General features: G+C 34.9%; 1 protein-coding gene across 1 annotated transcript in view; it reads left to right on the top strand.

Annotated features, from left to right (window-relative positions):
• Nucleotides 1-20,886, top strand: part of TBX20 (T-box transcription factor 20) — a 56,637-nt gene that overhangs the window by 19,317 nt on the left and 16,434 nt on the right. Inside the window, exon 6 of the mRNA XM_082399528.1 lies at nucleotides 1,918-1,994. Coding sequence (XP_082255654.1) covers nucleotides 1,918-1,994 — 77 coding nt within the window. The remainder of the gene's footprint in view (nucleotides 1-1,917; nucleotides 1,995-20,886) is intronic.

The following is a 20,886-nucleotide window of genomic DNA, read 5'->3' as shown; positions in this document are numbered from 1 at the left end:
AAGTGTTTTCATGAACTATAAAGCACTTTAGAAATCTAAAGTATTTTCATTTATAATTATTCAGTAGAAAAAGATAATCAAAGAAATCCCGTTTCTGAGGATTTAAAAATCTTGTTGGTGTTTTATAATCCTAGAATATGTTGACTGCTTGGGCTTTAGAAGGTGTTTATAATTTATTTCAAACAAATAAAAATTTTTGCCTTTGCCCTGAAAACTGACCTTTAATACTAAATCCTAGTCTGAAAGAATGGCTAAAATAGACTTCACCCTTTAGAAATCCATGCCCTTGATTAAAGGGGTGGCTGACTTTGAGAGAAGGTTCTCTACAAACTCTTGATGGCCACACTTTAGGGGCAACGTCAGTGGTTCCTGTATATTTCTTTCTATGCACACTTTCCTTCACTGTTTACCATTTTCCATTAACTAAGCTGAAAAGGAAATTAGCAATTTTATTTTTGGCTACTCTAGAGTGAATGTGCATGGGACAAAAATGAGCATTTCTGAGGCACTGTCAAGTGCCCTTAAAAACTAATATCAAAGAATCAATCTTAAAACTTGCCAGTGTTAATGATAGAGAAGTGCAGTCTCTCTGGTAAGGACAGTGTGGGAAGTTCTATTTTAAGTGAGGTAAATAGCTTTTTGCAGCTTGTACATTGGTTAGCTCACATTAAGAAAACTTGAAAAGTAAAAAAAAAGACTTTCTTTTGTAATGAAAAAAGCAATTCTTTAGATGTTAATAGTTTAAAATGAAAAGTAGATACACTCTGATCAAAGGAAAAGTTGCTTATTGGCAAAATAAGTCTTTCAAACTATTATATATATATATATCTCAAAATAGATATATTTTTGATTGTGTTTACTCCTTACTTTGAAAGAGGAAGGCATGCCTCCCTCAACCTATAACTTTTTTTCCAGGTTAAGACTATTCTGTGTGTGTCTCTCTTTCCAAAGATGAATGTGGGTTCTCATTTTGACACAAATGAGCTATGACTCTCTTTAAAGGTGTCTGTGGCTCTAATTCCAATAATCCTCCTCCATTCCTTTTAGCTCTTAACACTCAGGAATTTTGCAAGTAGAGCATCTTTTAATCAGTGTTTTATTTATTTATTTATTTTCTTTGTAACCTAACGTATTTTTCTGTCAAGGTGCAGTGCATATATTTTAATGGATCTTTCTACATTAATATTGTGTGAATTATGACTAGCACAACATAGACACTTAATACTTCAGACTATGATTCTTATTAGGAAATACTTTTTTTCCATATAAGCATAGAGTCTGTAAGTAACATTATATGGGAGGATAATAAGAGACCCACCAATTTGATTCTTATTTAGTCAGATGGAAAGGGGAACAGGGGTAAATTTATATGCTGAAAGCTTTACATCATATATTTATGTCAGGTATTTCATATAGTATTGAACATGAAGTTACTACTGTGGTATCCATTATGGTATATATAGGTACCCATGGTATTAACAAATGAGGCTGCCAAGTCAGCATGAGGTAATGTTCTTGTTTTTATTCCCCATTACCCACCAATGCTGGCCTCCTAGACAGCTTCCCCATTCCCCAGTCGAGCTCTAGCCTTTCACTACTCTCTTAAATACTTCACACGGCAGCCACACTGTTTGTAAAAGGCCCCCATTTCGAACTGTCTCTATCCATTGACTTCCAGCCTGTTTTAGGACCAGTCTGTCCTCAACTACTTCCTTCTCTGAGGCCTTCTCTGACCATTCCACCCAATTTAGGCCTCTTGTGAACTTCCTTAGCAATTTTAACCTTTATCACAATACTGAGAGACATTAAGATATTCTTGGGGTGCCATGATGGAAAATGAACAAAGTTTTTATTTCTGATTTTATTTCCTTGACCATGGAAATGATACTGTTTTGTTACCCTTTCTTCCCTTTCCAGATAACCAAGCTGAAAATAGATAGTAACCCTTTTGCCAAAGGATTCCGGGACTCCTCCAGGCTCACTGACATTGAGAGGTAATGAGAATTTTCTGTTTACTTTTTTGCCCAGATAAGATAAAGAGAAGCACTAGTTTGTAAGAGCACACTCCTTTCAACACCAAAGAGCCATAACCTGACTGTATAGAGTCTCCAGTACTCTGTATAGTCTCCAGTTCTCTGCCCCACCTTCCCTTCCAGTTATAAACCCTGTAGATATGCAACTGCTTAAGCTTTGACAGCTGCTGCAGCTGGATCTATTCTATGCTCAATTTCTGAGTGAAGTGGTTTCTTTGGACAGGACAGTTTTTCAACGGGGCTTCTTTGTTATCAAAGACACAGTCCTCTCGATGGTATTAAGCTTCATGTCTTGAGTGGCAATCCACAGAGAAATAGAATCTTAATAGCCTTTGCCTTCTGAAGTGGATATATTTGTTAACATAAAGACTTAATAAAGGTAGTTTGGAATTTTGAAACAAGGAGAGGCAATTTAAATCAAGGTGTATATTTTACCTACAGCATAGACTGCTTATACTTAATAGGAAAGCTATCAGATCTCAGGACCTTTAAGAAGGCAAGTGACAATCATGTGCCATAATTTACCCCACTTTTTATTTAATTAAAATGGTTCACACAGTGTGAGACTGTCTAAGTGATGAGTAATGACTATATTGAGATGCATAGTTTGCCCAAAATGAATGTCAAAAAATGGTTTTGTCAAGGAGAAGATTATTTGTATCCCTTAAACATACTATGTAACTTTCTGTACTTATTCTGTTTTGTTTTTGGTGAGCACATTTAAGTTCCACTCTCTTTACAAATTTGAATTATATAATACAATGTTATCAACTATAGTCACCATTTCACACATTAGGTCATCAGATCTTACTCATCTTCTGTATCTAATCTTTTATGTGGCCTGGAATCTTTATTGACAGGTGGGGTACCCTAGCTACCAGCCCTCTGGTTTACTTTATCTCCAAATCTTTGTGTGATTTCCCTACCAACTGCTATGTGTTTCTGCCACACTCTTTGTTACCTACCACATGGTCACATCTGACCTCAGCACTTCTCTCTAACCCGTCCTGGAAACTCAAATTAAAAGATAATTACATGTTTTAGCAACATCTGTCTTATCCTTCCCTCATCCTTCCCAAATGGCAGAGCATAGGCATGTGGTTTTGACTGGTGGGAACAGATATAGAAGCTCGGTGGGGAGACAAAGTATCCAGCAGGAGAGACTGAAAGTTGGGTAGAACTATGGCATCTGAGTAGAAAAGATTAATTAGTTGGAGTGCTTGACAAGTGATTGTGGGGTATTGAGAGATCAGGGAAAGAAACTTGAGCTTGTTGAAAATCCATTGCAAAATGCAGAGAGATGGCAAGGAGATAACTCTCCAATTAGGTGGGACATAGGTGTGCAAATAGGTCATAAGACCCAAGTCAGTGAGAAAGTGGTATCAGCAGCGTGGGTGACAAAGGAGTCCATTTACAAAGGCTACTTGCATTTAGGTGTGGCCTTTTTTATCTCCTATTTTTGGAGTGCCAGAGGTACTGATTCAGACTGGGTTTATGCAAGTGGGATTTTAATATGTGAACTTTTTCTCCGTTCTAGTCAGGGGTCAGGCAAAAATGAAAACAGTGGCTCAGTTGGGAAGTAAGTGATGTGTTTTTACAGTGGGCATCATATCTTCCGTCTCAAATCAGTGGGTGAGCATGGTATATAGAGACAAAGTCATGGGTTAGAGTCCCAGCTCTGCCTTTTCCTGCCTGAGTGATCCTAGAGAAGTCACCTAACCCCTGAGTCTGCTTCCTCATCTAGAAAATGGGAGAAAATAACCCTGCTTACTTCAAAGGTTTATTATGAGAACCATGTAAGATGACATTTATGAAAGCATTTCTAAATCTCAAAATGTAAAATAATTATATTTTATTAGATGAGCATAGTTTTACCCCATCTAAGCTACTTTTAACAGTCTTAATAAACTACTCCTAGAGTAAAAATAGCCCCTTTTGTTGCACTTGTGCTTATGAGAGACAAGTACCCAGACTCACTACCCTTTAGAGCGACGGATTTGATAACACATGCAGCCACATTTTTCACTTATTTTATAAACATCCTGATGTGGGGAACACTCACATGTACATGAAGCTAAGAAGCTTTCAATGGTCTGAGGGCCAAGAGAGCATCTTATGTGACTAGCTGCAAGTTTGCAAGATGACCTAAGTAGTGTGAAATTGGACAAGGTTTTGGATTTCATTTCCAGGTATTTCAGTCTGAATTTTTTCTAAGCAGCCTTTGGGGATGGGACAAATCAGATCAATTGATCTTTGGAGACCTAAAGAAATTAAATTAGTCTGGAGTCAGTTACTGCACTAAACCATCTAGTAATTGAATTGCTCCTTGTAACTGACTGAAAACAGCCCTATTTGTAACAATATAGAGAGCTTTTTTTAATAAGAGATCTGAGAGAAAAACACATCTTTTTAGGACATGATGACAGAAATTGCACTTTTCTAACCTAATTGAATATGATGTTATAAATATGTGACCTTAATGATTTCAAGTTTCCTGTTCCAGATGATTTACAGCTACTGTGTGGGACACCCAAACAAAAATGCCTTTAGGATTGGATCTGTTTGCCTTATACCTCTAAACTCACAGTATTATTCTTTCTACATCTGCACAAGCTTTGAGGATACTCTAAAGGGCATTCTGGTTTTCTTGCTCTCATTTTATGAGGTTCCATTCAGATACCTGAATGTCTTACATACTTCATGTGCAGCCTTCTCCCAGGGACAGCATCTCCCTCATTTATAAAAGGCAACTCATCTCATTACCAAAAGTAGAAAGTGTTTTCATTAGATGCTTTGCACATATACCTACAATGGACAGCCAAGAAGCAAATCAAAAGCTCAAAGGGATTTCTTAATATAATCTAATTTATAGTTATTTAGTTCAGGGAAAGAATTATCTGCTGGTGCCATATAATAAATAACTTACAGATACTCTATCAGTTGGTTTTTCTTTTGTGGGGAGGGAAGGGGCACTTTGTATAGTAAGTGAAGGCATGGTATTACTTCTGAGAAAGGAGAAATTACTGTGAAGATATTTAAATGTTCAAAATTAAGTTTCTTCTGTTAGGTTTTTTTGTTTGTTTGTTTGCTTTGTTTTTTACAATTAGAGTTCATGCTTATTGCAGAAAAATACTGACAAGCAAGAAAAAGAGCATAAAAAAAGTAACAAAATCCCATTCACTCAGAGATAACCACTGGCAAAAACATATATTCTTCCAGATACTTTCCTATGCACATATGAACATTAACTTCCTTTGAAGTTTACCACACACACTATTTTTAATCATTTTCCCTTAATATCAATAGGTATGTCTGTAGTATACTTTTTAATGGCTGTCTAATTTTCCATTGTGTACAATAATTTGACCAATCCTATAATGTTAGTTACTTAGGTTTCCCACTCTTTGTTATTACAAACAGTGCCAGGAAGTAAAATGTATATCTTTACACATATTACTCATTATTACTATAGGATAAATACTAACAAATAAAAATGCTGTGTAAAAGGATACACATTATTTTAACCATAATGTTATTTTTAATTGTTAGGTTATAGGGAAAACCTGAATGTTCAACAATAGGAGAATGGTTTAATAAATTTTTATAGTCACGCAATGGAATTTTTTTAAATTGTGGTAAAATATGCATTTTGAACATTTTTAAGTGTATAATTCAGTGGCATTAAGTACACTCACAATGTTATACAACCATCACCATATCCATTTCCAGAACGTTTCCAACATCCCAAACAAAATATCTGTACCCATTAAACAGTAACTCTCTACTCCTCCTCTCCACAGCCCCTGGTAATGTCTATTCTACCTTCTGTCTCAATGAATTTGTCTAGTTTAGGTACCTCATATAAATGGAAAGATACGCATGTTTTAAAGGCTTTTCATATATACTGCCAGGTTTCCTTCAAGAAAGATTGTCCATGTCATGATCAAGAGTGTCCATTTCTTTGCACCCTTGTGAAACATGATCATCATCTTGTTATCTTTGCCAATTTGATAGGTGAAACTCTGTATTTCTCTTTTATAAATTGACCTATTTATGTCCTTCGCCCATTGTTTTATTCTTTTGGATTGTTCATCTTTTCTCTTATTCATCTATAAAAGCTATTTTTATGTATTAATATTTTTATTGTTCATATATGTTGGAATTATTTTATCTGTTTGAAATTAGCTTTTTACTTATGTTTTTGATAAATAGAATATTTTATCGCCAAATGTATTGTTCTCTTTATGATTTCTATCTTAAAAAGATTCTCTAGTCCAAAAAAACATAACTAGGTAAATATTCAACTACAGATTTTCTATCATTTTATTGCTTTCTAGGTTTTTATTTAAATACTTAACTCATGCAGTATTGATTTTGTATAAAATATAAAATAGATGTCATTGTATATTCTTTATAAGTGGCCCCAAAACTATGTATTTACTAATATATTCCTTCCCACTTTTAAAAAATTTCCCCTTTATCATATACTAAATTCTTACTTATAGTTGTTTTTAGTCTCTTTATTGATCTGCCAGTATTATATTATTATAATTTTGGTAAATTGGTATAATATATAAATATTTGATGATAGGTAGATATCTGATATGACAACTCCAGATCTTTTTTCTTGTCATTTTCAAATTTTCTTGACATTCTTTGACATTTATGCTTCCAGTCTCTGGAATTTTGTCCAGTCTTCCCAAAAAATGTCATTGGAATTTTGATTGGGCTTGTGTTAAATTTATATAATAATTTGGGGGAGAAAAATGATATCTTTACAGTAATGAGACTTCTAGGAGTATGTCATATGTTTGTCTTTTTACTGAAACCTCTTCTTATGTTCTTTAGAAGTTTTGGTATTTTCAAGTTTATAAGTCCTACACAATTTCTTAGGCACATAGCTACATTGTCCAGTTCAATAGCCACTGGCCACAGATGGCTAGTGAGGACTTGAAATGTGGCTATTCCATATTAAGAAATACCACAGGCACCAAAAAAACAAAACAAAAACAAAAAAACAAACAACAAAAAACCAAACACTGATTTTTAGGGTTTAGTATGAAAAAAAGACTGAAAGTATCTCAACAATAGTTTTAGGATATTGATTACATGTTGAAATAATATTTTAGAGACATACTAGGTTAAATAAAATACTAAAATTAATTTCACTTTTTTAAAATGTGACAACTAGACTATTAAAAATTACATATGTGGCTCACGTTACCTTTTGTCTAGAATGTACTAGAAGGTTTTTTTTTTTTGGTGGGAGAGGGCTTGCTTTTGAAAATAGAATTTTTAATTAGAAATCTGTCTAGTCTGTAAAAAGCTATTGATTCCTATATGTCTTTGGCATCCTGCCATTTTACTGAACTTAAAAAAATTAGTTTTAACAATTTTTCCTTTTAGTCTCTTGACTTAACCACTTAGATTTCTATATCATTTGCAAAACTGATCATTTTGTTGTTTTCGTTCTAGGATTTACGCCTTTAACAATGTCTTTTTCTTGTTTTATTACACTGACTAAAATTTCCGGAATACTATTAAAAAGTGATGATAGTTAGCATTTTCTCTTGTTCTTGACTTATTTAGTAATGCCTCGTGTTTTATCATTATGTATGGTTTTCATTGGCTGTTGGTTTCAGATTGATATGCTTTATCATATTGAGGTATGCCTAAATTAAGAATTTTTTGCTATCCTGAATGTTAACTGAATTTATATTAAATGTTCTTTTAACATCCACTGAGACAATTTTAATTATTTTTCTACTTTTAAATAACAATATGATTAATTCTAGTCATACTGTCTATGTTGAGCCATCCTTGTATTTCTGGAATATATCCTATCTGGATTTTATCTGTTTTTCTTGTAATATATTGCTGGATTTAACTTACTCATATTTTATTTAAGACTTTTTGTATCAGTCTTCATAACACAGATATACTTTGTTTCTTCTTTCCTTCTCTGTCAGTTTTTGGTATCAGGTTTCTGCTAGTTTGTTTGAATAAACTGAAATATCTTCCTTCTTTTTATTGTTTGATCAGTTTAAATCCAAAGAAGTGATACCTTACAGTCTTGCCCATAAATTCATCTGGTTGCACTATTCTTTTGAGGAATACTTCTTTAACTACTTTCTTAGTTTGTTCCATAATTTATCAGTCAAATGATCATTTACTTCTATCCCATTTAATGCCTGTCTTGAGTTCTACTTTGTCTCATCTTATATTGGTATACCTTAACATTTTTTGCTTTTATTTGCCTTTCAATTTTTAAAAATCTTTGTCCCTACAGCAATAGGCACCTCTTTCTCTTGCATAATCAAACAAATATCTTGACATTTCTTTCATTAAGTAAAAAACAACCTTCTCTTGATGCCATGTGTCTCTTGAGTTACTGATTTTCCCAGTTTTCTACTCCTTCTAATAGTAAAGCTCCTTAAAAAGAGTTGTGTGTATTCTCTTCTCAGTTCCTCTCTTCCCTTTGTCTCTTCTACCCTGTCATTTAGAGTTTCACCCGCACTACCCCACCAGTCCTCCTCTGTCCAGGTCACCAGTGAACTCCCCATTGCTAACCACAATGGTCAATTCTCAGTCCTATCTTAACTTCACCTATTACCAGGGTTTGACACTGTTGTTTATTCTCTCCCTTTTTCCTCTTTGCTTCCAAGATCTCTCACAATCTCTGGTTTTTATTCTACTCCATTGGCCATTCTTTCTCCATCCCCTTGTTGGTTCTTCCCCTTGTCCTCCATCTGTAAACAGTAATGTGTTCCAGGCCTTAGTCCTTGGACCTCTTCTCTTCTCAGTTCGCATCCCCTTCCTGGGTGATATCACCAGTTTCATGCCTTTAAATGCCATTATATGCTGACTACTATCAAATTTACATCTCTGGTTCTGGCCTCTCTAGAGTCAAAGCTCTGGCTGGCTATTACTTTTACTTTTCCATCTCTGCTAAGGGTACCTCACATCTACAACAGGACGCCCAACCACACTCTTCTACACCTGCTCTCCTCTTACAGTTCCCTTCTCAGCTGCATCCCTCCCATTGCTCCAGCCAAAAGACTGGGTGTCACCCTTGCTGGCCCCTCTTTCTCTTTCCACATGCAGGCAACTAATCATTCTAACTATATCCAGAGGAGTCCAACTACTTCTTACCATTCCCACTGCTACCACTCTTATCTAGGACAATATCATCTCTTTCCTGAATTATTACATTAATTTTCTAATTGATCTTTCTACTCCCACTCTTACTGTTCTTAAGTCCATTTTCAGTTCACCAATCAGAATGATCTTATCAAAGAAAGGAAGTCAGATCACATCACTCTTGCTCAGAGTGACTCATCTTCCCATTCACAGTAAAATCCAAAGTCCAGACAAGGCCTGAAAGGTCCCACCGAATCTGATTCCAGCCCTCCCAGTTATCTCTCTGAACTCACCTACCTTTGTCTTGCTCACTTTCCTTTGAACATGCCCAGGCCCATCTTAGCCCCAGTTAGGGCCTTTATACTTACTTACCCTCTGCCTAGATTATGCAGCCCCCAATATCTGATTGGTCCAATGCCTTGTCTTTTTGCTTCCTACTATATCCCCAGAACCTAGAATAGTGCCTGGTACATAGTAAACACTCAAATATTTGTTGCGTAAATAATGCTGTGTCTTTAAAAATGTCATACAGAGTATCTGTATTTTTAAAAATTTGTCTGAAGGTCTTTGTGTTTTAGTCGAAAAATTTAATCTATCTCCAAGTATTATGACCACTGATATGTTTGGTATTGCTTCTTTCTAACTATTTCTGCTTTCTGTTTAATTCAGCTATTTGTTTTACCCCTTATTTTCTCTTCCTGTCTTTTGTTAAATTTATCAAGTCCCGGCACCACCCCCCACCCCACCCCACCCTGCTTTTATTACAGTTAACATTCCACAGCCACCACGTGTCAGCCAGTGAGCTATGCAGTTGACACATTTTATTTCAGCTACACTTCAAAATAATTCTATAATAAAGAATGATTATCATCCCTATAAATCTATAATAAAGAATGACTATCATCCCTATTAAGCTGAAGCTTAAAGAGATTAATACTTTATTCAAATTCACATATGGTAATTTGTGACAGCTGAGCCTCACACCCAGGTTAGTTTGTCTGAAACCAAAGTCCTTTCTTTAATGTTCATTATATTTCTTTTTAATATAATTATGCTTTTAAATTCTGAAAGACATAATTGTAAAATTGATATTTCTCTGTTATTGTTAGGAATGAAACTATACATTTTCTTTTCTTATAAAATAGGAGATACTTAGTATGTGATTTTTTCCTTGTACTGCCCCTCCCTCAACCTATAGTTTTGGTTTAAAAAATCTGGGATTTAAAATCCAGCTTTTTACTCATGTATCTTATCTTCTTTTTCAATTCTTTTTCTTAATGTTTATGTAAGGATCACAAATACATCAACCACAATCATTTAAATTTAATTCTAGTCATACTCATTTCATTGTTTAATGCTCATTTCTTCTGTTATACTCTGATTACTGGAATTGTGTTCTGACTTTATTCTCAGTTGTTGATAAATGTTGAGTAATTGGTTGAGGAAGGATATATGGGTGACCCTCTTTATCAGTTCATACATATCTGAGAGGATCTGTTGCCATTATTATAACCTGACTAGCATCACTGTCTTTCTCCTCAGAACTCTTTCAACCTTCCTTTGTCATCTAGTTTTTAAATACTGTAGATAGAGTAAAAGCTGATGCTAAACTCACTGTCTTTCCTTTGTTGGAAAATTACCTTTTTTTCCTATCTGATAAAAATGCTTTTAGAAAGTTTCCTTTGAAATTCAGAAATTGTACCAGTATATTTGTTCAGTTGTAAATTTTTTTCATTTGTATTCACAATATAACTGAGCGCTTCCAATTGAAAACTCAAGTCGTTACTCATCTCAGGAAAGTTTTCTTCTTGTTTTTTTTTCCTCCTCTTCCTCATTCTTTTTGCTTCTAATTGTTCTGCTCTATTCAGACCTACTAAAATTCCTATTATATAAATGTTACAATTCCTGAATCTATTCCCTATTTCTTTCATCTTTTGTTTAATAATTTTTACTTCTTTAACTGTTTACTCTGATATTGGAAGAATTTCCTATATGAGTCTTCTAATTTGTTGATGCTGTTTTCTACAGCATCCGGTATGCTGTTTGCTGTCCTTATTGAGTTCTTTTAAAATGTGGTAATTATTATTTTGTCACTTTCAAGTATCCTTTTACATTTCCAGATTGTTTCCTTTTCATGCCTGCTAGTCCCTGCTTTATTAGTGTAGGGTCTTCTTAAATCTCACTAAAAACTTGAAACTACAAATTAGAGACAAAATATTTGTTTCTTGGAACAAGTCTGTTTCAAAAGAGAACACTTGTTCTGTTTTTAAAAATTAGTTTTCTTCTTTTGAATTGCTGAGTGTTTTGTAATTCCAATTTCCTTTCTCTAGCTCATGTATAGAATGGGATGTCTGTTTGTTTAGCGTTAGGAGCTGAGATTAATTGTGAATAAAATCATGTGGCTCTTTGTTTAATCTTGCAGGTGCAGACTGAAGAAGGGGTAATAATTTAAACTTACTGTGAGTGTGCCAATTTGGAAATAAAATTATTCTGTTTGGGTTAGGAAGTTGTTGCAGGTAGGTGGAGATAGCCTTGGAAAAGGGAGTTTTAACTTTGCATTGATTATATTACCCTGTCTGCCTCAGCAGCTGGAAATCAGCTGTCCCCTCTCCATGCCCAGCAAAGCAACCTCATGGCCCTCCTCCAGAGCCGGTGGTGGTCATTAGCCCCACACCCTTCAGTGTACCAAGACCACAGTGTGCTAGCTGAGAGCGTGCTGCTGTGGGATCCCTTCCTCATGGCCTCCAGCAGTGTAAGAATCTGCTTCTCATCAACTGCTCAAAGATCTGCCTTTATCATTAATCTCTGCTGCTCCAAGGTGGGGTTTAGGTGAAGCTCTGACAGAGGGCTTTTCGTTTCTTCCCCATCCCCCTAAGTAGCTTTCCTCCCTGTACAGCGATGAACCGCACGCTGTTTGATGCTTCCCTCACTCCTTTCCTGTGGCTAAAATGTCAGACTATGCAGTTGGCACTCTCTCTTCACACTGAGAGTCTCTATAAAATATGTTTAAAACTCCCTGGGACTGAACAAAACTTTCAAACACATGAAATTTGGACACAAGCCCAGAGGGAATCAGGCCTTCTTGCTCAGAGCTCAAACACTATTAGTTTAGATGAAGAAAACTTCAGGAAACAAAGTTGCAAATCTGCTATTCTGGAAATTTATAGTTTTATCTGCATCAAGCCATGGAGCAACAAGCATTTTGGCAGGTTTGCTAAAGAGGTTCACAGTTTATGGATAATTCCTAGGTCTTACATAATGACTTCTGGTGCTAGAAAGAAAGCAGTGTTGGTTCTAACATAGCTCTAAGCTGGCTTGTGGAGTTTCTGAGGCAGTAAGGTTTTCATGAAGAGCAGTGTGGGGTGAGTGGGGCCCACCTCTAATCAGGTAAATAGCTTGGAGCAGGGGTTGGCAAACCCTGCTGTCTGCCACCTGTTTGGTATAGCCCACAGGCGAAGAATGGTCTTCACATTTTAAATGGTTGAAAAAATTATAAAAAATAACATTTCGTGACATGCAAAAATAATATAAAATTAAAATTTATTGTCTATAAAGTTTTATTGCAGGACAGTCACATTTTTCAATTTATGTATTGTATGTGGCTGCTTTCATGCTACAGTGACAGAGCTGAGTATATCTGACAGAGATCCTAAGGCCTGCAAAGCTTAAGCTATTTTCTACCAGGCCTTTACAGAGTAAGTTTGCTGATCAGAGGCTTAGCGCTTTAAGGGGCTGTGGAAATGTTGGCAGCAAGGAAAACTCCTACCCAGAAATTTTACCTCCTTAGGATGGTATTTAAAATGAAGAAACTCAGAATTTCATTTTGAGGCCCATATGGTGATGCTAATTGACAAAGCTGGCGAGATCTGACCTCTGCCAACACCTTATCCTTCCTCTCTTTACAATGGTAGTTTTTGAGACATGCCTTAGGGTCATTTTAGCACCTGTAGTTTAAGCCAGAAGAAAGATGACAGAGTAGGATGACAGAGTAATAACTTCAGAGATGCATACTTTTTAAGATTCTCTGTAAATTTCAATTATCTATGTTATTTTTATCCATTGTCTAATCTTGTGCCTCAACTATAATGAATAACTGAAAAATAGGTTGTAATTTTTTTTCCTCTTTCAGAGAAAACTTGCAGGGCCTTTAGAGAACAGTATAAAAGGCATTTGGGAAAGCTGGTGTTAGAGAGACTCCTAAAACATCATCCAGTTTATTGTTAAGGAATTAGAAAATACTTTTACTAATATTTCCCAAATTTGCATTTTAAAATGGAAAAATGTGATATTTAAAATGTGTAAGAATCCAGTACTCAAACTTTAAATAAGTCAAATGTGAGCCTCCACTTCTCAGAATCCCCCTCCCCAGAGATAGTCTCTGTCCTCAGTTTGAAGGATATGTGTGTGCACACTCACATGTACTTTAGAGGTAAAATCCTACTTGAGTTCATACTAATACTTTCTATTTCAATTCAGGATGATAAAGTTTTTACTTAACCTCTCTGACCTTTTCTCTGTACTTCTTTTCTCTCATGCTGAGCCTCTAGTTCTCAGTAACACCAGGAATGACAATATTCTGTCATTGCTCCTTTGCTTTATCTCACAGCATAGAGAAAGAAGCATAGCAATCTCAGAATATGTATGTCAGCATATCTCCAACAGTGTGCCAACTAAAAATAGTTAAAAATCTTTTTGTGGTTCTTTTTGTCCTTAGTGTAGATTCTGTTGATACTAGAGTGTTGTGTTTTTTTTAAGTTTTGTTTTGTTTTGTTTTGTTTTTTGGTCATACCACCAACCTAATGATACACATTTAGGTTCATTTGTTTTATTGTATTTTTTATTTTTTGGAATTTAAAAAAGTATAATTTTCTTATATGGTTATTTAATACATGATTTACAAGGTTTCAAGATAAATCTACAGAACATGGCTTATTCAAAGGCGGTCAAAATTCTGTATCTCCTCCATCCTATTTCTTCCCTGTCCTATCGGTAACTATTAAAAAGAAAAAGCATTGTTTATCCTTCCATTATGTTTTTTAATATAAGCAGATACATGTTTATATATGCTTCTTTTTCTTAAATTTTAACTCTATACATTTTCACCTTGTTTTTTATGTAACACTGTACATTAGTATTATATTACATATATGTATATCTGTAAGTATATAATATACATGTAATGTATATAGTAATATGTTTGGGCTCAGTTGTGTCATATTGTTTTGTTATATTTAAATAGATATACAAGTATTTTATATAAATAATCTTTTACTATGTGGTCTATTTTATTAGCAACCTTTTTTTTTATACTTTTTTTTTGGTAACTAGCAAGATTCATACTCTTGTTCTGTTTTCCTTTACACTAATATCTGTTAAGAAATCCTACTCTCCCTCTTTCTAATTTTCTTTAAGTCCCCTCCTAGAAGCAATATTGAAATTAACTAGTAACTTCTTTTTTTCTTCCCCTCTACTTTCCTTCTTTTTCAGCATCTGATTTGAAGTAACATCCTTTTAATCCCAGTTAATAAACATATATAATCAACAACTTTATTCTACTTATCATGTTCTTTCCCCATTCTCCCCCCCCCCATTTTTGAGAACTGTTTCTCATCTACCTTGTCAGAGAACAGTCATTACATACTATATCCTTTCTTATAACCATAGTTTAGTCTTAGTTCTATAAGTAAATATATATTTAATGCCCCTGATGCATCTTATGTCAGTGTCTCTCCAGTGTTTTGGTTGTCTGAAGTTCATTTTCTACTTGGTTCCTCAAGAAAGGCTATAGTGGGACCAAAATTCCTTGTCTTTTGCATGAACATAACAGTCTGTGGCCTTCATTTGTGAAAGTCAGTTTGACTTGGTATACACAATCCTTGCATCACATTTTCTTTCCTGCCATATTTTAGATATGTTGTTACTTCACTGTCTCCTGGAATAAACTATGACTGTCAAACTCTGATGACAATCTGATATTCTTTCCCATATAAGTGACAGCCTGTTTTCTGGAATGATCAAAAGATTTCGTTCTTTTTCTTTTGTTCTTATTGTCCTTGATCAAAGGGCAGAAGGGGATGCCCAGTTCCCAGAGGATTATCTGGACATGTTGCCTTCTTATTTCTTTCACTCATAGATGATGTGAAGGGACAGAAAGAAGGTGGCATCAGTCTTCTGAAACATTATTCATTTGTTCCTCTTGTACCTCATGCTTCCTTAGAATGAGGAGTCCTTGGAGTACAATCCAAGACCCTCCCTATACTAACTTCTAGTGAGCTTGCCAATGGAATAAATTTTAAATTGTCAGAAGCTCTGCTGATGACCTTAGAGGCAGAGAAGAGGAAATTCATGGTGAAATGAAATGTAAGGATTATATGGATTTTCCTTCTCTACATCATGGGTCCCATCCAGACAGCTGGCACTTGCATCATTTTGGTGGACTCAATGGGAAGCTGAATGGATGTCCTGCTCAGTGCTCTCTCCAGATGTCCTATAGTAGAGGCATTTCTTTAAAAACTTCTCCTCTACCTTTGAATTTTGGACATATTAGTCACTTTTTTTCTTAAAGTGTGGTCCAGAATAAGACTTTCTGCAGTATACTTTTGTGTACTTAGTTCATCTCTCCTCCTCATCTTCACCTTCCCCTGTTTAGGATACCTGCTGGTATCTGGGCTTTCTTCTAAGCATTCTAGCTAGCTTTGGAAAAAAGAAAATTCTGACAATCAGGGCTCCTGAAGAAGTCATGCATGTCATGAACTGATTAGTCCAACCTAATAGTTGTTACCCAAATAGCTGACAACATAAGTTCACATATCACTCTTATATTCTATCTTTAGAAGAAAACCAGTATAACTGATTTATGCAAAGCAGAGGAATATATATATGGGGGGGGGAGCACTGTATTGCCTGAGAAAATAAATGGATTAAACTTCAGCCTAGTGAATAGTGAAATGGTTATGGCTCATAACTTAGTTTGCTAATTCCCTTAATCTTTCATAAATACAACTATACTTGAGTATTATAGAGACTCTTACAAAGTAGATTATGCAGTGTCTGTAATAAAGTAAAAGTGAAACATAATTTCAATGAAGTCAGCTAAAACAAACAAACAAACAAAAAACCCTGGATGTTAAAGGCAGCCACCATGTGAGAGGCAGGCTATTCGAAAGTAAAAATACTAAAGAAAGCAAATGGCAAAAGGTAGTAACAATGGTCTCTGCTTTATTTATTTTAAGGCTGGAGTGATTTGGGGAGCCAACCAGTTTCTCTGTCATTATACCAATGAGGCAAGTAGGGCCCAGAGAGTGATCTGCCAGATCACACAATTAGTAGAAGATTTGGGGTTAGAACTCAGGGTTCTTTGCAACTAGTACTGGACTTTTTCAAAATGGCTCTTTTTAATTTTAATTCTGTTTATATATTTATAGACTCATAAATTGTTAGAGCCATAATGGATCTTAGAGCTCATCTAATCCAGCCCACCATTTCCCTACCACACCCTCATTTTATAGGAGAAAGCAAAGCCCAGACACAGATAAGGAATCTGATCGCACAGCTTCTTAGTAAAGAAACATCTTTTTATCATCTCCAGTGAAGACAGAGTTAGTATAAAAGACTGTATGCATAAAATGAAAGTTATTTTGTTTGGCAACCAGATTAAAGTCTGCTTTTAAATACAATCTATTAATTTAATAAATTAAAATAGTCTGGTGACAACAACCACAGAAAGGAAGGGATGACTTTCAACAGAACTAAATTATTTTTTTTCAAATTATATAAGTAGTTACCACAAAATTCTTTTAACTAGCAAGCTATGTTCCTGCATTTAAAACGTTACTCATTTATTCACAGCTTCTAAGAGGAAACATTTATATTACAAAACAGTGTCAAACAAATCAGCAGGTTTGATAGAGTAGCAGAGTTATTCACAATTGACTTAGGGTCACAATTTGTCCTCCTTTTTTTCTTGCTTGTTTCTTTCTTTCTATCTGTGTCTAAAGGATATTTGTTCCCTGCCTCACAATTTACTAAAGTTTATTTTTAGAGGCTGAATAATCTGTACTTTGCATGAGACCTTTGTTCTAGTCACAACAGTTAGACTTAAGAAACTAGTTTTTTTTTTCCACAGTGGTACAGTTTACTTATTTAAGTTGCTAATAATGATATAAAACCAGAAATGTGTATTACTATTGAAAAGAAAAATTAGTAGGATTAAGTCACATAAATAAAAATAAGCTAAAATCTAAAAGCTTTTAAAAAGATTATTTTGATTTTCCAAAATGTATTGCATAATATATTTCTGTTCTCAAATTAAAATTAATGATTTATAATACATCTCCAATTATATTATCTAAAGTTTTCATTTATTAAGTACTTTGTGGAAGCAACAAATATTGATATATTGTCTTCCAGTAATTTATAACATTATCTGCATAAATCTTTAGAAAAATTTTGTGACAAGGAGTTGTTTACAAAGGCCTAGTAAGATATGATGTAAACATGAGCAAACTGATGAGCAAGGACAACTTTAAATATTTTGTTTCCTGTAAATTAGATTTGATTTTAATGGATCTGACATTTTCTCCCTGAATGCAGCTTTTTACCAGGTCTGTATAGAAAGAGAGAAAGTTAGAATGTAAATCGAAATAATATTTACTTTTTATTTAATTTTCTCTCTGACATGTATATTGTAGGATGGTTTAAATGAAGCATAGCAAGTTATAGCAACTGGAAGTCTCAATTTCATCTAAAATGATTATGATTATGTAACCAGCTTTAGGAACACATGATTTTGATACTCAATAACAGTGATATAATTTTGTTACCTATAAACATTTATTGAGCACTTATTATATGCCAAGTACAAATATAAGCTCTCTATGTGTATTTAACTCATTAAATCTTAATAATAACCCTAAGAGCGAGGTCATATTAATATCCCTCATTTTGCAGATGAGAAAACTGAGGCAAAGAGTAGTGAAGTAATTTGACCAAAGACACACAACTGGCAAGTGGCAGGGCTAGGATTCGAGCTAAGCAGGTTCCAGTAACCACTACACTAGGGCAGTGGTTCTCCGAGTGTGGCCTCCATGTCAGTAGCATCAGCGTTACCTGGAAACACGCTGGAAATAATATTCTCGAGCCATACTTCAGACTTACTAAATTAGAAACTCTAGGGTGGGGTCCAAAAATCTGTGTTTTGACCAGCCCTCCAGGTAATTCTGATGAACACTTAGTCTGTTGGGCTGCTATAACAAAAATGCCATAGACTGTGAGTAGCTTAAACAACAGACATTTATTTCTCACAGTTTTGGAAGCTGGCGAGTCTAAGATCAAGGTGCTGGCAGATTCAGTTTTTGGTGAGGACCTGCTTGTGGTTCATAGACAGCTATCTTCTCACTGTGTCCTCACATGGCTGAAGAACAGAAAGCTACAGCAAGCTCTCCTTTCTCTTCTTATAAGGGTACTAATCCCATTTATGAGGGCTCCACACTTAAGACCTAACGGTCTACCAAAGGCCCCACATCCTAAAATCATCACATTGGGGATTAAGATTTCAACATGAATTTGGGGGACACAAACACTCAGTCTATAATACACTAAAGTTTGAGAACCACTGCCTAGATAAAGTAAGCATTGTTCTCTCCCTTGTTCAAAGGCCAACAGTGTAGTGGTAACGGTGGTCATGCAAACACATGATTGCCATCCATCTAGTAAGTGCATTTAAAGAGGAATATATTGGGTAAAGCGATGGTGCAAAGGAGAATGTGAAGGAAAAGGGTTTTGCTTTTTTGAGCATTAAGAAATTTGTACTCTAGTTTCAGAGATAGAGGAAGGGTAATCAGTTCAATACTGATAGAGTATGTTGGTTTTGCTTATCTAGAGTTTGAACAAATAGTTCAGATGACTTCCAATAGTTCTGAACATTTTTGCAGAATCAACATAATCATTGCAGCTACCCTGTATCTTGCCCACCTTCTGGCTATGATTGTGTCTCTCACATGTATATTAGTCTTGGAATTGATGGTTACACATTAGTCAGAAGAGATCTCTTAAAGATACCTAATGATGTATGCTTTTTGCCTAGAAAAATAATTTAGTGTTAGATATTAGAAAGGCCAACCTTCAATAATGGTACCCATTTTACTTATCTATTAAAATCCAAAGTAACTATTGTCTCTTGCTTTGGGATATAACAGAACTGAGCATTACAAGGTACTGTCCTAGCTTATAATACCTAAGTCACTTAACCCATTAGGTGAGTCATCCCATATTTTTCAGAGCACAGTATTCCAGAAATCCTCACAGTAGTCTTCCAGGCTAAATAAATTCTTTGCACTTTTCATTCTGCTGGAAACAGGGATTAGACATAAAGTAAACAACATGAGCTGTCTATTCTTTGTAACATCTTCGAAGAGACGGCCCTGATTTGCACCACTGTTTTCAATCACTTAAAAGGCAATAATTTAATTATGCCATCCTTTATATAAGAACTGCCATTGCTTTCAGTTCCCTTCCAGGCCTGACAAAAATAAATCACTTCAATAAATCCCTTTTTTCTCCCTCTTAGAGACAAGAATAAGTAATGATACCAGTGATCTTCCAAGGACAAAATAAATATAATGTACTTTGTATAGAAAAGCAAAATATTTCACAAGGCAGTGATTCATTGTGTTATTTAAACAATTTTTCTTGTGTATATGTGAAAAATGTTTAAATGATTTTATATAAGGGCATTTTTAGAGAGGCAGATACTATACTCTGCTTTTGAACTTAAATGCTTGGATAGAGCAGTCTACGTGCCTAGGATGGGCAACAGAATACACCTTAGAAATACACCATCCATAATTTCAGCCCATTGATGGTCATTCCTTTATGACTTTACAAAGAGAAAATATTTTCTAGGGTATCTGAAACAAGTTCTTTCCTCATGTGAAAATGACCACCTAATTCTTTTCTAAGTTCATTTTAAATATTAACAGTATGACACATGGCTTAGACTGAAAGGACATCAGCTTGAATGTATGCTATAGTTGTCATTTTATTATGGGTTACTCATCTCAATTGACGCTCTTCTTAATGACCCAAGTTACCCAAAAAGACAGTCATGCTCTAATATTACAGTGAATTAAGTCCTTGAGTAAGTGACTCAGCTGTTAAGGCTACAGGGGTCCAACATTACCAGAGTGTGGGCATATAAAGCTTAAAATATATGGCAGTTGGCAAATTGATTAGTTAGGGTCCATGTCATGCCAAGTTACCCTTTCTGTTAATTTCTGCATTTACTGGTGCCTCTTAGTAAATGATAAAATATTTTCATGTCAACAAGTCCAACTCAAGGGATTCAACAAGTTCACGGGATCTTTAAAAACAGGTTACACTTTTAAACAGGTGATATGGACTCATTAAAGCTTAATGTTATATTTTATGATAGGTATAATTTTATAATAGAACTGCAAATAACGTACTTTTCAAGTTTTCTGCTGACTTTTACATTCAATCACTGAGAAAAATCCTCCTGTTTGGATCACGTTATTCTGAATTAGGATTATTCATATGGGTGAAATAAATTGGAAAAAAATATAATCTAAAAGAATAGAATTTTTACCTGCTTTAGATATACTTTTATAGGGCACTAATATTTACTGAGTACCTCCTATGTGCCAGACACTTTGAGCAATTCCAATGCCTTATCTCATTTAATTCTCATAGTTAT

Source organism: Balaenoptera borealis (genome assembly GCF_965194805.1).
Source record: "Balaenoptera borealis genome assembly, chromosome: 7".
Classification (NCBI taxonomy): Eukaryota; Metazoa; Chordata; class Mammalia; order Artiodactyla; family Balaenopteridae; genus Balaenoptera; species Balaenoptera borealis.
Note: the sequence above shows the minus strand (reverse complement) of the source record. Positions and strands in the feature narration are given on the sequence as shown.